Source organism: Molossus molossus, unplaced genomic scaffold, assembly GCF_014108415.1.
Source record: "Molossus molossus isolate mMolMol1 unplaced genomic scaffold, mMolMol1.p scaffold_m16_p_7, whole genome shotgun sequence".
In the NCBI taxonomy this organism is placed as follows: Eukaryota; Metazoa; Chordata; class Mammalia; order Chiroptera; family Molossidae; genus Molossus; species Molossus molossus.
In genome coordinates this window covers 86,656,060-86,674,043 of record NW_023425401.1, presented here as the reverse complement: position 1 = coordinate 86,674,043, position 17,984 = coordinate 86,656,060, and the positions used below count along the sequence as shown (strand labels likewise).

The window sequence follows — 17,984 nt, the reverse complement described above, 5'->3', positions numbered from 1 at the left end:
AATTCCTCAACAAAATAGTAGCAAATTGAATTTATTAGAACAGTTAAAGGATTATACCACATAATCCTGAGAATGTACGGATGATTTAATATACACAAGTAAAGGATTTTTTAAAAATCACATGATTTTCTTAATAGATGCAGACAAATCATTTGACAACAATTCAACATCTTTTCATGATAAAAACTCAATGAATTCGGTATAGAAGGAGTGAACCTGAACATAATACATGGCATATATGACAAGCCCACAGCTAACATCACACTCAGTGGTGAAAAACTAAAAGCTTTTCCCTTAAGGTCATGAAGGGAAAAGGATACCCACTCTTTCACCATTTCTGTTAAAGATGGTATTGCAAGTGTTAGCCAGAGTAATTAGGCAAAAAAAAAAAAAAAAAAAAAAAAAAAGAAGAAGAAGAAGAAGAAGCACGTCAAATGGGAAAGAAAGAGGTAAAATTATCTATGTGCAGACAACATGAACTTATATGTAGAAAACTCTAAATACTCCACAGAAAAAAAACATTGTTAGAACTAGTAAACCAATTCAGTACAGTTGCAGGATTACAAAATCAACATCAAAAATCAGTTGTGGGGGGATTGAGGGGGAAGGATGAGATAAACCAAAGAATTTATATGCATGTATGCATAACCAATGGACATAGACAACAATGCTTGGTTGGTGGGGATAGGGTATGAGGAGGAGGTTGCCTGGGGGAGGGAAAGGAGAAACATCTGTAACAAAAATAAATTAATTAAAACTAAAAAAAAAAATCAGTGGTGTTTCTATACCCTAACAAGTGAGTATCAGAAAACAATCCCATTTATAATAACATAATAAAATAAAATAAAATACTTAGGAATAAACTTAACCAAGGAATTTTACCTTCTGCACTGAAAGCTATAAACCATTGATGAAAGAAATCAAAGGAGGCATAAATGAAAAGAAAGCTATCCCAGGTTCATAAATTAGAGGACTTAATATTGTTAAAGTGTCCATACTAAGTAACCAAAGAAATCTACAGATTCAGTGCTATCCCTATCAAAATGCCAATGGCATTTTTTACAGAAATAGATAAAACAATTCCAAAATTAATATGTCATCACAGAAGACCCTAAATGACCAAAGCAATTTGAGCAAAAAGAAGAAAGCTTGAGGCATCACATGTCCCGATTTCATCAGGGGAATGTGAATCAAAGCCATAATAAAATAACACCTCACACTTATTAGGATGGCTTTCATTAAGAATAAAGATTATCTTGGCTATGATGCAGACAAATTAGAACGCTTGTATACTATTCATGGGAATGTAAAATGGTGCAGTCATATATGGAAAACAGTATGGAGGTTCATCAAAACACTGAAAATAGAACAACCTTATGATGCAGCAATCTCACTTATGGGTGTATATACAAAAAAATGAAATAAGTATCTTGAAGAAATATTTGTATTTCTATATTTATTGCAGCATTATCAACAATATCTAAAATAACAACTAAAGGAATACCAATGGATGACTGGATAAAAAAATGTAAGATATATAATATAAATCAGCTTTAAAAAAAAAAAAAAAGAAGCTTTGCTTGGAGCATCATCCTGTACACCAAAAATGTTGCAGGCTTGATTCCCAGTAAGGGCACATACCTAGGTTGTGGGTTCTATCACTGGTGGGAGGGTATGTGGGAGGCAATCATCAATGTTTCTCTCTCACGTCGATGTTTTGCTCTCTCTCAAATCAATAAACATATCTTCCCAGAAGGATTAAAAAAAAAAAAAATAGAAGAAGATCCTGCCATATGCAATAGCATAGATAAATCTGGAGGACGTTATACTAAGAGAAATAAGCCAGTTGCAGAAGGAACAATATTATGTGATTCCACTTTAACGAGGTATCTAAAATAGTCAAACTTATGGAAGTAGAGAGTAGAATGATGGTTGCAAGGGGCTGGATGGAGAGAAATAGAGATATGTTCAATAGGTACAAAGCTTCAGTTATGTAAGATGAGTAAGTTTTAGAGATCTGCATATTATATTGTCTAGAGTTAACAATACTGTATTGTGAACTTAAAAATCTTGTTAAGAAATTCTTGTTAAGTATTCTTCCCACAAACAAAACCAAAATAAAATTCAAAAAAAGTACATGGAGCAGAGGAAACTTTCGGATGTGACAGATATGTTTATTACCTTGATGGTAGTGGTAGTTACACAGATACATATGTTTAAAACTCAGTAAATTAAGCATATGCAGTTTTTTTTCTATATCAATTATACCTCATTAAAGCTGTTTTTTTTTTTTAGAGAAACATGAAACAAGAACAGGTGAATATAAGAAAAGAGTAGTTAGAAATTCTGGCAATAAAAAATGTAGTCTCTAAAATAAAATAAAAATACTCAACAAATGAAATAAACTGTACACTTTAAACTGAGTATACTTGAAAACATACTCAGTAACTGAGAAAGAATACTGGAATTCACCTAAAAATGGACCTTCCAACAAAATAAAGAGCCAGGGCATTATGCCTACCCATTTGTGGGGACACGGAGGTATCAGCTTTCTATACAAATAAATTAAGACACTACACTTGAAAAGAAAAAATGTAAACATTAAAAAATAATACTAGAATATATAATGCCAGAAAAATTCTCATGCAAGATAGTAAAAACACAAAACATAACAGAAAGTAAACACTTAAGTTCAAATGCCACCTTCCACCAAGATTTTGCTACTACTTTGATACTCCAACTTAGAAAATCTCTTTTCTTATCCACATGGAGCTTGGTACAAAGGGGTTTATAGCCTTACAATAGTAAAAATTTGGAGGCAAGAGCCCCAAACAGCCATCAGTAGAAAATTAGACAAATGAATTATAATATATGCATAAAAAGAAATACTATATACATTTAAAATGAATTAACAGATCTACATGTATAAACATAAATTTGAAATACATAAAATATTGAGTTTTAAAGCAAGTTGGAAAAAAAATATATACAGTAAAGCTTATTTAATTTTTTGAAAAATCTTTATTGTTGAATATAGAATGTATTACAGATGTTCCTCATTTTTCCCCCATTGACCCCCTCCTTTCCACTCCCGCGCCCCTCCCGCCTTTTCCCACACTATTGTCTGTGTCCATTGGTTATGCATATAAGTTCTTTGGTTTATTTCTTCCCACCCCCCCAACCCCTTTCCCTTTGAGATTTGTCAGTCTACCAATGAGTTTGTACTTCTTAATCCCTTCACCTTTTTCACCCATTCCCCCAACCCCCCTCCCATCTGGCAACCAACAAAATGTTCTCTGTATCTATGAGAATGTTTCTGTTCTACCTGTTCATTTTGTTTGTAGATTCCATTGTTGATATATATGTATTCATTGCCATTTTGTTTTTTTGTATATTTTATCTTTTTCTTCAAAAAGACCTTTCATCATTTCATATAATAACAGTTTGGTGGTGATGAACTCCTTCAACTTGTTTTTATCTGGGAAACTCTTTATATGGCCATTGATTCTAAATGACAGCTTTGCAGGATAGAGTAATCTTGGTTGTAGGTTCTTGTTTTTCATCACTCTGAATATTTCTTGCCACTCCCTTCTGGCCTGCAAAGTTTCTTTTGAGAAATCAGCTGACAGCCTTATGGGAACTCCTTTGTGGGTGACTAGCTGCCTTTCTCTTGCTGCTTTTAAGATTCTCTCTTTGTCTTGAACCTTTTGCATTTTGATGATGATGTGTCTTGGTGTGGGCCCCTTGGGCTTCACCTTGTTTGGGACTCTCTGTGCTTCCTGGACTTGTATGTCTGTTTCTTTCACCAAGTTAGGGAAGTTTTCTGCCATTACTGTTTCAAACAGGTTTTCGATTTCTTGTTCTCTCTCTTCTCCTTCTGGCACCCCCAACATGCGAATGTTGGCACGCTTGAAGTTGTTCCAGAGGCTCCTTACATTATCCTCATTTTTTTGGATTCTTTTTTCTTTTTGCAGTTCTGATTGGGCGTTTTTTGCTTCCTTATTTTCCAAATCGATGGTTTGCTTCTTGGATTTACGTACTCTGCTATTGAATCTGTGTAAATTATTCTTTATTTCAGTTAATGCCTCCTTCAATTCTGACTGTGCATTCATCATTTCTGACTAGTCCTTTTTTATGCTCTTGAGGCCCTCACTAAGTGCACTGAGGTTCTCACTGTGTTCATTGAGCATCCCTATAAGCAGTATTTTGAACTCAGCATCTGTTAGGTTGCTTATCTCCATTTCACTTAGTTCTTTTCTTGGGGTTTTGTTCTGTTCTTTCATTTGTGACCTGTTTCTTTGTCTCCTCATTTTGGCTGCCTCCCTGTGTTTGTTTCTGTGTATTACTTAACGAGCGGTATGGGGCTTGCTGAGACCAGATGCTGCTCGTTTGAAAGAATTAAGAAAAATCTGAAGCAGGATCCAAGACAGGCCAGTCGTACAGTTAAGTGGCAACAGCTTGGGTGGGCCTGAAAGTTGGGTGGGGCAGGGCGGGGTCTCAGGGAGTCACCAGGGCGGGGTTACCAGTGTGAGCCAGGTTGCTGGAGTCCCAGATATGGCTTCTGTCTGCCGCCCCAGGGAAGGGCTCACCAAAGGAACAAAGGCCTCTGACAGCAGTTTGTCCTGGAGAAAGCCCCCTCTCCAGCCCTCGCTCCAGTGCCAAACAGCTCAGTTCTTCCCTGTATGCCTTTGGTGCCCCTCGAGCTGCTTCCCCTCCGAGCTCAGAGGGAGAGAGTCCGATAAGTCCGTGCGCGGGCCCTTTAGGGAGCTGCCTGGGGTTCCTGTTGCTTCAGCTTCCCTGAGCCTCAGTTTGTGCTGGTTTTTCCAGCCAGAAGTTATGGGGACTTCTCTTCCTGGCACTGGAACCCTGAGTGGGGCACCTGGTGTGGGACAGGGACCCCTCAGTCCTCAGGAAGGACCTTCCCAGCCGAGGTGTCCTCCTGATTTTTATCCGCCACACGTGGGTGTGGGACCAGCCCGTCTCCTCGCTGCCCCTCTCGCCTCCGCCCCTCCTACCAGTCTGGATGTGGCTGCTGCTTTAATTCCGTAGTTGTCGGACTGCCATTCAGCTTGATTTCAGGCGGTTTTGAATGATGGTTGTTCTGTAGTTTAGTTGTAACTTTGATGTGGTTGTGGGAGGACGCGATACCGCGTTTACCTACCCGCCATCTTGACCAGAAGTTCAAGCTTATCTAATTTTAAAACCACATGTTTATTAATGTATTAATGTTTACATGTAGTAAAATCACAAAAAATAGATAGAAAGATATAGAACACATTCTAAATTGTGGTTGACTTTCAGGGTTGACAGAAGAGAAGGAAATGAAGGAGTGATATATATAAATCTTGAGGTGTATTTGGAATGTTTTACTGATTTCTTGAAACTCAAGCAAATGTGGCAAAATGTCAAAATTTTAATAATATGATCAAGTGTGTGTTTGTTTATTATTTTCCATGTTTTTTTTAAAATTTTTTATTAACTTATTTTTGTTACAGATGTTTCTCCTTTTTTTCCTTATTGACACCTTCCTCTCCATCCCCTCCCTGGCTTTGTTGTCCATGTCCATTGGTTATATGTACATGAATATAAGTTCTGAGGTTTATCCCCCCCCCCACAATCCCCTCTTCTGAGGGTTGTCAGTCTGTACCCTACTTCCACATCTCTGGGTCTACCCAATTCCTCAGACTGTTATGTTCATTATATTCCACAAATAAGTGAGATCATGTGATGTTTGTCTTTCTCTGCTTGTTTAAATTTTATCAATTTGAAAACTCTTTTAAAAGATATATGGTTAGGCAGCTTTTAATACTTCAAAAAGGTTTTATGTCAGGAACAGGAATTTTTATCCATATTGGTTATCGGTCTGCGTAGCTTCATCTCTCTGGTTTACAATAGGAAAAGTGGATATGTCCCTAAATGACTCTGAGAGGTACAGTGTACACATACAGAACAGGAAACCCTTGTTAAGTGACATTATACCTCATACTGTGTAATGACATTTATAACATTTGTATTCTGCACAACTGCCTCTGGATATGGTGTGTTTGCTGAACTTCTGAATGTAACTTTTGAAGTGTTAGGGGGCATATAGGTTTTTGAACAGAATTATGAGGAAGTTTTCTGGACTTACACCCTCCACCCACTGCCAACCCCTATTGCTTCATGTAGTATTCTGAAAAGGAATCATGATTTAAAAAATCTTTTTGTAAGATCAGCCTTAGTCATAATCTTAAATCTTCTTTCTATATTTTCCTTTACAATAAGCAAAAGTAAATATTATTTGTGTTGCTGCCATTCAGTTCAAGAATTCATAATACTTAAATGCTTTGCTATTTTTAGAAAAGAATTTGATTCACATTTTTAGTTGTTATGGTTGCAGAGTTAATTTAAATAAAGATATCAGATGTACTCTCGACTTTGAGCAGACTTGAGAAGGAAAACAGTTCACCCACAGTCCAACGTACTTGACAATTGGCCTTCTTTTATTGATTTACCCTTGTTGACCTGTGGTAGCAGTAGTGGTGTTGGTGGTGTGGTGTATAGTGGTGGCACTGGTGGTGTGGTCCTGATTTAAGAATAGTGGACTTGCTAAGAAGGATGAGAAAGAGAGGAAAAGAAAAGATTGAAAGAGATCAATGGGAGACAAACATAGTATAACTTGAGATCTTGGGACACTAAGAATTTCCAATGAGAAAATACAGCAACTTTTTTCTATAACTCAGAGCTGGTTCTATGAATGAAATATGTAGGATGTCTTGTGAGTTTCAGCACAATTAGACAATTTCTGAATTTTCCTCTTCATCAGAAGAAACTGTTCACCAAAATTTAATCCCCCCATATTAGTTTTATAGATGTAAATAACAGGAAACATTAAAATGTTTTCCTCTATCTTTTGTTTATTCTTTTTAACAAGACTATGCATAGATCTTTGATTTAAAAATCCCAAATAAACCTATATATTTTAATATAAGATTCTTAAGAGAAAGTACTTGACATTGTGCCTGGATTAATTGTTTGCTGTTGAATATCTAAGGAATGTTGATGGGAAAGAATACTTTCTTGCCCATGACGCCAAGCCTGGGTTGCTAATCAGAAGAAACACCTGTACAACTGGATAAACTATCACTATCCTGAGAAAACTGGGACAGATGGCCAGCCTCCCCTCAGAAGGGGATAATTCTGTTATCTTCCTTTCCTAGACTTTGAGCTTCTTTAAGATATGGAAAAATGAGGCAGTTCCCATAAATTCCTGGAAGGTGGCTATTAAGAACAATGCAGATATGGGACCTTAGCCAGGGACTCCTAACACAAAAATATGAAATGTTCCCCAGACAAGGTATAAGTTTGAACCGCACATTAAAGGTTGGGCAAGTTTTCAAACTAGGTTGTGAATCTAGGGATTCAGCTTGGGCAGAAGGACACCACCTGGAAGCACGTTTCTGTTTGAAATGTGAGCACAGAATTAAAGATAAAATGGAAGATCTGGAGGAGGAAGTAAGCTTCTCAACCTTTAGTCTATATAAGAATCACCTCAGGAACTTGATGATCCTGATTCAGTACATTGGGGGAAGGGCCTGAGATTGTGCACTTCTCACAGCTTTCAGATCATGCCGATGCTGCTGGTCCATGGACCACAGAGCAGGTACACAAAGAATTCAAATGAGCAATCCAAGTGTAGATTCTGGGATGGTAAAGCAAGATTGGCCCAGCAGAGCAGGAGGGCAGCATTCTTCTTAATCAGATATTTTATTCAAATACTCAGAAGGGCCAAGCAGATAAGACAATGCATGAAATGGAGTGGTGATATTGTACAGAACTAAAAAGTACACATCAGTCTCTAAATAGTAAGCTTTTGTCAAGTCTGGAGAATTGTTGACATGGAAAAATCTGATCTCGATGTTACCAAATTCCTTAGTTTTTAAAGAGAAGCCATAAAATTATGTTTTATTTTTAATATGAAATCTGTTGGTTTTTAAATCCTGACTCAAAGACACACACCATTGTGAGTCATATAAACTGTGTTTTCTGCTGGACTTGGCCATCAGCTTGCAAATGCTTCATCTAAAGAGTCACACTAGGTCAAAGAGTTCAGGAGTCCAAAATACAGTCAAGGCAGCAGTACCTGGCATGTACAGGCATCTGGGGACTTACTGGTATGACTTTCTGATTGAATATTATGGACTAGAGTTCAGTAAAAGGGCACATGATAAGACCAAGGACCGGAACACAAATGCCAAGAAGATGTATAAAGAAGACAATTTAAAAATAGAGAGTTACTGTCAGGAAGTAATGTGGTCTTATTATAGTTGAACGTGGCCTTAAATGCCAGATGAGGATTTTGAACTGTTTTTAATCAACTACTGAAAATCACTGACTTGATTATTTTAAATAGGGGCTGGGCCTGTTAAAATATGAAAGTGTTCCAGGCAAGCTAATGATTTAATACTGTAAGTTTTGCTTTTTATTCCATCCCCAAATTTGCCCTGTCTGAGTAGAATATGACTGACCAGATGAAGTAGATCCATGTTGAAATGAAATTTCATCCCTCATGGGAGGGGTTATGTGTGGTAAACAGAATTAGCTAGCACCATATTCTTTCTCCTTCCTTCCCTCCATCCCTTCCTCCCTCCCTCCCTCATTTCTTTTCTTTTTAATATTTTTGATTTAGCAGTCCCTTTTGGGTTTGTGCTCCAGATAGTTGTCAGGGTGGCTAGCCCCTTAGTCTGGCTTTATGCAAAGCAATAGCACAATCAAAGTGGATTCTTGGAAGATGATCTGGTTGTGGAGCATCCTTGCCTGAAGTGGGAGAAGTGGGGTCAAGGCTGAGGGGGATATTTGAGAGGTAAAATGGTGAGGAGATAGAGGACCAAGAGAGTGGTTGGTTATGCAATGAGCAAGATAGTAAAAGGGTCCATATTTTCTTTAAAATCTAAGTTCTTGATACCTTTCTTTTTAAATTAATTAATTATTTTATTTATTTTATCCTCACCCAAGGACATTTTTGTATTTATCTTCAGATAGAGCAGAAGGAGAGAGGGAGGAAGAGAGAGAGGGAGAGAAACATTGATGTGAGAGAGACACATCAAGTAGTTGCCACCCACATGACTCCAACCGGGGCCAGAGACAAACTGCAACCGAGATACGTGCCCCTTAGTGGGAACTGAACCTGGGACTCTGGTCTGTGGGCTGATGCTCTAACTGCTGAGCCGAATGGCCAAGGCTCTTGATACTTTTCTATAATAGAAAACATAAAGTCACCAGGAGGAGGTTTTGGGTTATATGTGTGTGTTCTAACTAAGAGAAAGTGCAGGTCTGATCTTTCTCCTATACTGGCATTTTAAATGAAGCTAGTATTCACAAATTCTTTCCAGAGCATGTTAGGAAGATTCAGTCAAGGTTCCGTTTTGTTTTATTGTTTGTTCAAGATTATAGAGGCAGACTTTATATAAAACTATCAAATCAAAACACCTTTATTTTTCTCCTTTAAAAAGATAACAAACACATTAAAAATATGATATAACCCTGGCCACTGTGGCTCAGTTGATTGGAATAACCCCCAATACACCAAAAGGTGGCAGGTTCCATTCCTGGTCAGGGACAAAACCAAGGTTGCAGATTTGATCCTAGATTGGGACACATGTGAGAGGCAACCAATAAATGTTTCTCTCTCACATCCTTGTTTTTCTCTCTCTCTTCTCTCTCAAAACCAATTAAAAAAAATTAAAAGATATAATATTATCCTGCATTATTAAGGATTTCTTAGAAACTCACTGGAAGTGCAGGGATTCTGGGTGAATAAACAGCCAGCCCAGAGGACCTCACCCTGAGGTGGGTGAGTCATAGGGCAGCAGAGCTAGAAATTGTATTGCCCTGGGAAAATCTGAAGTAAAAGATTTCATTAAATTCAGACATTTCTTGTAATTTTTTCAAATTCAGCTCAGACTTTGTAAAGATTAAACAGTGTGAGAACAAAACAAGGCTATATATAATAGATGCTAATCTTTAATGATCATTTAGTATGTTCTGGATGATTTCATATAAAAATTATTTATGTAAGCCAAATATAATAATGAACTTTCAACCATTTTTAAGCAGTGCCCTAAAAGAGAAACTCACGGTTTTATATCTAGCAAAACAACACATTTGTTAAGAGTCTCAATCCTGTTGAGTCTCCCTTTATCTCCTGAGGAAACTTGCTGTCTTTCTGTAAAGCAAGGCAGAAGCTTCTTCACCTCCAGGTTTGTGTCACTTAGGAGCTAATTCAGTCTCATCCATGCCACAAAAGTTGGCACTGTCCTTCTTTCTCTGAAACAAAGTACAGCAAACATTTTCTTGTAGGTTGATTTTCCCCTTTTAATGGAAGGAAAGGAAGGCAGGGGTGTATGGGTCCCAAACAACTAGGCACCAAGGAATGCAATGAAAAGGCAGCCGTGTCCTGTCCCAGGGGACAGGCAGTAACTTGGCCATTTCTGCACTCCAGAACTGGGAGTGCATTTCATCAGCCAAATAAAGGTGAGCACTAGCATCCACATACGCTGATATGTGCACAGAAAGTTGACTCTATGCTGTTATTTGTTTTGAGGGAAATGTGAAAGAAACTTAATGAATGAGGATTTTTTAATGTCTTTGATTTTTCATGTGCATTGAATTCTGGCTCTTGGAATCCCTAGGAAATAACAGTTTACTGCCTAGCTCAAAGTGCAGAGGTCTCCGAGTTTCTTCTTTCTCTGTGATATGCCTCCACTCAGCATATGAGATTGTGATTTGACCTATGATTTCCCAGCCTCATTATTTCACCTGTGTTTTGCTCTTTCCAGGAAGCAGAATGTGCCTACACACTCATTGTTATCGCTGTGTTTTGGCTTACAGAAGCTCTGCCTCTGTCTGTAACAGCTTTGCTACCTGGTCTAATGTTCCCATTGTTTGGAATCATGTCCTCTAAGCAGGTATGTTGTCTTACAAATGTTTGTCATTGTTAAATTCCTTATTTTGTGCTGATATTTTTATTGAGAAAAGCTATATTTAAAGGGAGCAATAATCCTACTAATAACACTTCCATGTACCCTGGCCAGGTAGCTCAGTTGGTTAGAACATTGTCCCGATAAGCCAAGATGGTGGGTTCCATCTCTGGTCAGAGCACATATAAGAATCAACTAATAAATGCATAAATAAGTGGAATAACAAATCAATGTTTCTCTCTCTCTCTCTCTGAAATCAATAAAAATGTTTAAAAAAAATTTTTAAAAAAGCCCTGGCCAGTTTGGCTCAGCAGTTAGAACGTCAGCCTGAGGACCAAAGAGATGTCGGTTTGATGTCCAGTCAAGGGCACCTACCTTGGTTGCAGGTTTGATTCCTGGCCCTGGTTGTGTTCGTGTGGGAGGCAAACAGTCAATGTGTCTCTTTCACATTGATGTTCCTCTTCCTCTCCCTCCCTCGCTCCCTCCTCCTGCTCTGCCTACAAATAAATAAATAAATAAATAACACTCCTATGTAAGACCTCCAAACTTCCAGTTGTTTCTCTTTTCTAGAACTCTATATGTGTATCCACCTTCAGTGGGACAAAATACAGGTCACAGCTGCTGCTGCTTCTTTTTTGTTGTTGTTAATTCTCACCCAAGGATGTTTTTTCCATTGGGTTTCAGAGAGAGTGGAAGGGAGGGAGGGGGGAGAGGGAGAGAAAGAGAATTGATGTGAGAGAGACACATCAATTGGCTGCCTCCCGCATGTGCCCTGACTGAGGCCAGGGATCGAACCTGCAACCGAGGTAAATGCTCTTGACTGGGAGTTGAACCCATGACTCTTTGGTTCGCAGGCTGACACTCTCACCACTGAGCAACACTGGCCAGGGCAGGCTGCAGCTTCTTGAGTTATGCATGTCAGTGGGAAAAATATGTGTCCAGTCTTCCCAGGCTGACATCTAAGCCTGGTACATCTCTCCCAACAAAAGGGCTAATTTTTTCACATCCTACATATGCTTTTTGTATTTAGCAAATTCAGTCTCACACAGAGTTGGAAACCAATTTTTGTTTTTAATGAAGATTAAACATCCCTGTTTTCTTTTCCAGAAACCTAACATTTCAAAAGATGAATCCACATTAACTTTCACATGTATTTCTGTTTTGTTCTTGCTGAGAGGAGTTTATTCATGCTGAGAGGTGCTTCTTACCTTTATACAATCTAAAGGTATCCATCTGAAGAAAATGAATTCAGTTTCTTATTATAACCATGAAATGCACTGAATCCAGAATATCTATCTCCATGCAGTCTACAGCCACCCGGCACACAGCTGCCTAAACCACAGCCAAAACATTCTCAGAAAAGATGTCAAGCTCAAGATGCCAGTCTATGAAATTAATCCCCCCTCCCCCACCATGGGACAATCTATTATTTCTTTTCTTATTTTCATGTTGCTCCTCCCCATTTTGGAGCCCCCCCCCCCTTTTGACATTTCTGATCCTTCCTGCTCCACTTTTCTTACTACATTCCTCCTCCCTCATAATTTTGACTCCTCTTTCTCGGCACCATGGTTTGGACGAGTGAAGCTGGGGCTATACTTTAGTGTCTCTCACCCCCAGGCTGAAGCTTTGCTGCCCCACAGAATCTGGGAGCTTTAAAATCAAATGGTGTTTCTCAAATGCTCCAACATGCTATGGCTCTCAATAAAGGAAATATAAAAAGCAGGGATTGGCAAGTCCTCAAAAATAGGGTGTCAAATTAGTAACCCCTGTCTTGCTGGCTTGTGTGGTGCACTGCTGGCAATCATTACGTTTAATGGTAACATATTTGTCTCTTATGATTTAATAATAGTCAAACTGACTAAATTAACATTTTATAAGAGGCTTAGATAGAAGCAAGATTAAATGGACTCATGGGGCATTTCTATAGCAAGCAAGCTGGAGGGAGACAGGAGGAAAAAGTTACCTAAGAAGGCTTGGCTTTGTGGGAACAGCCAAAGAATAGCTCTGCCTCTTTCCAGCATGTGAAGGCCTCACGAGAGGCAGTCGAGTACTAGGCACTAACGGTTGCATTACCCAGGCTGCTGATAGCTGCCCAAGAGTCTTTTACCCCAAAAGTGCCAGCCTCGGGCAAATTTAGCAATCACAGAATCTTGGACTTGGAAGGGAGTTGTCTGGGTCATTCTATTCTGGGCAGGGAGTCCCCTCCACAATATCTCTTACAGATGAGATCACTCGGGAACTGCTTAAGGCTTCCTCTGTGTGGGCTTAGAGGATCTCGCAAAGAGATCCATACCATTTTTGAATAATTTTAGCACTCAGCTCTATTGAGCCCAAGTCTGAAACTCAGTCACTTTGACTCTTTAAACTTTTCTCTTACAGCTAACATTCCACCAATAAACCTCATATTTTTTTCACATGATAGTGCTGCTTGGATTGGAAAATAAATATACTCTTCTTTAAGTCTTCTCACAGCCGGCTTTTATGGTTTCCAGACCTCAGCTTCCTTCCTTGACCACACCACCTCCACCTCCATCATCACCATCATCTTCTTTCCTCTTGCTGAAACTACCTCTGATTTTTCAATGACACCTAAGGATTAAATAGTTAATAAATGCAATGTCTGTCACATAGTAAGCACTCCGTATATGCTAGTCAACATTAGTATTATTATTTGTACACTGACAAAAGTGAAGAGATCACTCTAGAAACATTCTTTTTTCTTCCCTTTACCAAAATAAGATTTTATTTGGAAAGTCATTTGAAAGACACTAAGACTTAATGGATGTAGGTTCCAAATTCATATTCTGTCCAACCCCTACCAATTGTCTTTGTCATGCCAAAAAGTTGCTGACTTTGGTAATTACTATTTTTAGCTTCCTGGAGAAAAGATCCCCCCTTTTTTGGGGGGGGGGCGGGGGATTGTTTTTTGTATAGTAGAGCTTTAATTCCAGAAAATAGCATGTTTGTTGGAGATGTGTATTTAAAGACAAGCAAGCAAAAGCAACCCAACATGTAGATCCAGTATGTTCAGCAAAGTGTGTGCGGGGAGCTCAGCCAGAACTGAAGTGAAAGGTTCTCTAGCATTTGCTTATCTTGCTGCAGCCAGAAATCCACGGGTGGAAATGGCACCCAGAACTACAGTCCTACATGCAGTTGTTCTGTCTTTACATCATAAATAGTAGTCATTGGGCCTCCTGCTAAAGCTCGGGCAGCTCGCAGCTCCTCCTCCAGACCGCAATCTTGGAAGGAGGCTCTGTGAATATCTGCAATTTTAGTGTTGACAGCAGTGCCATAAATTATTGGAAAGTGTTTTCATTTTCTTCCAAGTCATTTAATTCTGTCACACATAATGCCACTCAGTGAATGTCATCTTCTCGCCTGCCAAATTCACTAAGAAGTTGATAAGTAAGCTTTTATGACAACTGCCCATGTCCCCGAAGCCACCCACAAGGTGCACTTCCAGCCTTCCACACTGGGAGTGTTTGGAAAAAGGATTCTATGGAGTTTGTGATCAAGGGGACCTGAGCTTTGGTGTAGGTTCCATAACAATGTGTCAAGCAGGTAGCTCACTACCTGTGTGCGTCAGGACCACAATACAAGTGATGGCATCATCAAAACCCAGAATGGAGATGGAGCCATCCTTTGAGGAGGTCACTGAGAGCTCTCTTTACTGAACATTCAGAAGGCCCTTGGGTCCTGCTTGTTGAACAGACTGACCTCTGAGAAGTCTGGCTCTTTCCTCCAGAAGTGGGTGGGCTCGGACCAGGTCCCTTGCTGCCCCTCAACCAGCAGCTGCACCTCAGAGGGGCTGCCTGGCAGGCCCGGGGAGGCACCTCCCCACTCAGGCTGCCTTCTGCCCCCTCCAGAAACCTTCTGATTGTTGCAAAGCTAAAGTGAGTTTACCACCTCCTTTCTGGTATTTCAGCCTAAATTCATTTTAAACTTTATGTGAACTTTTCACCTGTTAAGCTTAACTGGAGTTTGAAACAAACCAAAGTCCTTATAATTTTTAGTGGAGAAACTGTTTTTTAGTCTTGTGATTCTCTGTCCAGACAGGGCAACCAACCTTTTACTCAGAAGTAGCTGACTGAAGCTACAAGCAACGGGCTAGCGATTTAGTTAGAAGACCTGAGCTAAAAACCTGATATTCATGACAATAATCTGTATGATCCTGATCATGTTCCCTAATAACTTTTTTTTTTTCCAATCTGTAAATGAGGAATGATAATGCCACAAAATCCAAGGGTTATAACAATCAAATCAAATAATATATGTGAAACAGTGCGAATGAAGTATCAAGTAATATATGTTTAATATTCACAGTTAAAGATTGTTGGATAGTGTAAAACTATAATTCCAGCATGCTGCAGCATTTTGCAACCTCAACTCTGTCATTGAAGAGAATACCATGTCTTTGATATCCTTACCTAAGTTCAGAGCCCTACATAGCTCTCCCTTTGGCCACCATAGTTTTACCCTTACTTTAGCTATTTATCAAGCCAGTGCTAAATACCTGTATCTTACTGAGCCCATTCTTGTATAAAGAATATCAAGTATATAGCCCAGCTGGCATGGTTCAGTGGACTGAACACCATCCCATGGACTGAGATGTCCACATTCAATTCCTGGTCAGGGCACATGACCGGGTTGCAGACTCAATCCCCAGTACGGGGCGTGCAGGAGGCAGCCCATTGATATTTCTCACATTGATGTTTCTATCTCTCTATCTTCCTCTCTCTCTAAAAAAAAATTAATAAAAATATAATAAAAAAAGAATATCAAGTATTGAATGTCCCTCATCTGTTGAATAAAATTTGAAATGCTAAATATGTAGTGTGCTCAATTAGATATTCCAAAACAGGTTTATTATTATTATTGTTAAAATGCATTTATGTATAAAAATTTAAATATATAAATGTAAAGATACACATTGTACAATAAAATGTCATGTTATATATTTACTCAGTCATTTAATATATTTACTATATATATATTATGTCATAAATATATAGTCATTTATATATTTACTCAGTCAATAAATATTTCTGGGCTAGGACTCTGCCAGGCACTTTAGAATACATGAACAAAAACAAATAAAAAGTCCTTGTCTTCCTAGGAAAAAAGAGATAACAAATAGTATGCCTTAATGAATAGGTAAATTATTTAGTGAGTTAAAAGGTAATTGATGCTATGAAAAAATGCAACAGGAGAATGAGGATCAGGAGAGGGTTGCAGTTTTAAATAGGATTATCAGAGTAGACCTCTATGAGGAGTTCATACCTGAATGAAGATTTACAAGAGACGACAGAGTTAGCCATTTGGATATTTGGGGAACAACCATTACTAAAGGGGAATTACCCAGAGCAAAGACTTAAGGCAGGTATATGTCTGTAGTGTGGCTGTAGTGTGAGTGAAGGAGAGAATGATAGAACATGATATCAGGGAGATAATGCGAAGAGGAACTGGACCATATAGAGCCAGAGTAGGCTACAATAAGGTTTTAACCCTGAATGAAGTTAGATTCTCTAAAGAACTTTGAGTAGAAGGGTGATATGATTGGTTTGACTTTTATTTAAATTCTTTTCTTTATTGATTTTATTTATTTATTTATTTTTTTATCCTCACCCGAGGATATTTTTCCATTTTTTGTACAGATAGAGTGGGAGGGAGAGAGAGGAAGGGAGAGAGAGAGAGAGAGAAACATCGATGTGAAGGGACACATCGAGTGGCTGCCACCCGCACAACCAACCAGGGCCGGGGACAAACTGCAACCGAAGTACGCGCCCCTAGCGGGAACCGAACCCGGGTCTCTCCAGACCACAGGCCGACGCTCTAACCGCTGAGCCAAACTGGCCAAGGCTCTTTATTGATTTTAGACAGAGAGGAAGGGAGAGAGAGAATGAGTAACATCTATGAGAGAAAACATCAGTTGGCTGACTCCTGCATACCCCTCATTGGGGATTTGGCCCACAACCTGGGCATGTGCCCCGACCAGGAACTGAACCTGTGACATCTTGATGCATGGGTCGTTGCTCAACCGCTGAGCCACACAGGCTGGGCTGATTTGACTTTTACTTTAAAAGGATAATATGGGCTGCTGCATTTGAGAACAAGGTAGAAAGAAGACTACTACCTAGTAGGATGTTTGCAATAATCCAGCTGTGAGGCCATGGTAATTCAGACCAGGGATAGTAATACGGATGCTAAATATCTATTTTTTTTAATTTTCACCCAAAGATATTTTTCTATTTATCATCAGACAGAGTGGGAGGGAGGGAGAGAGAGAAACATTGACTGGTTGCCTCCTGCACGACCCAAACAGGGCTGGGGCGAACTGCAACCAAGGTAAGTGCCCTTGACAGAATCAAGTCCCAAGTAATTTGTCCGCGGGCTAATGCTCTAACTGCTGAGCCAAACCAGCCAGGGCTATTATATCTATTTTTAATGATATATTCGATCACTAATTTTCGGAATGATTTGATATGAAAGACGGACAGGCATCTAGGAGCCTCACAGGTTTCGGACCTACATCTGGAAAAATGGATGCATGGAACAGAGTAACAGATCTCAGGGGCGGGATGTGGGAGTAGGGGAGGGAAAGGACAGGAAGAGATAAACCAAAGAACATAGATGCATATATGCATAACCCATGAACACAGATAATTGTATGGGGAAGGTCTGGATTGGATGGAGGAGGACAAAAAGGGAGAAAATGGGAGACATCTGTAATACTGTCAACAATTTTTTAAAAAATGGAGTTACCATCAATTGGAATGAAGATTATGAGCAAAGTAGGCTTGTTGAAGGAGAAAGACTGATACCTGGAGTTCAGTGTTGTACACTAAATTTAAAAGACCTATTTGATATCTAAGTGAAGATGTTGAGTAGGCAGTTAGATATAAATGAGTCCAGAGTTCATGAGACAGAGTTGAGCTAGAAAGATACATTTGCTAGTCATCAGCATATAGATGGTATTTAAAGCCCTAAGATTTGATAAGATTACTTAGGGAGTGAGTGAAAATAGAA

The 17,984-nt window shown here is 39.1% G+C and overlaps 1 protein-coding gene and 1 pseudogene across 1 annotated transcript in view; one reads left to right on the top strand and one right to left on the bottom strand.

Annotated features, from left to right (window-relative positions):
* SLC13A1 (solute carrier family 13 member 1) overlaps window positions 1–17,984 on the top strand; it is a 110,470-nt gene that overhangs the window by 13,589 nt on the left and 78,897 nt on the right. The window contains exon 2 of the mRNA XM_036247211.1: window positions 10,818–10,946. Coding sequence (XP_036103104.1) covers window positions 10,818–10,946 — 129 coding nt within the window. The remainder of the gene's footprint in view (window positions 1–10,817; window positions 10,947–17,984) is intronic.
* LOC118620306 lies at window positions 13,734–16,299 on the bottom strand (annotated as a pseudogene).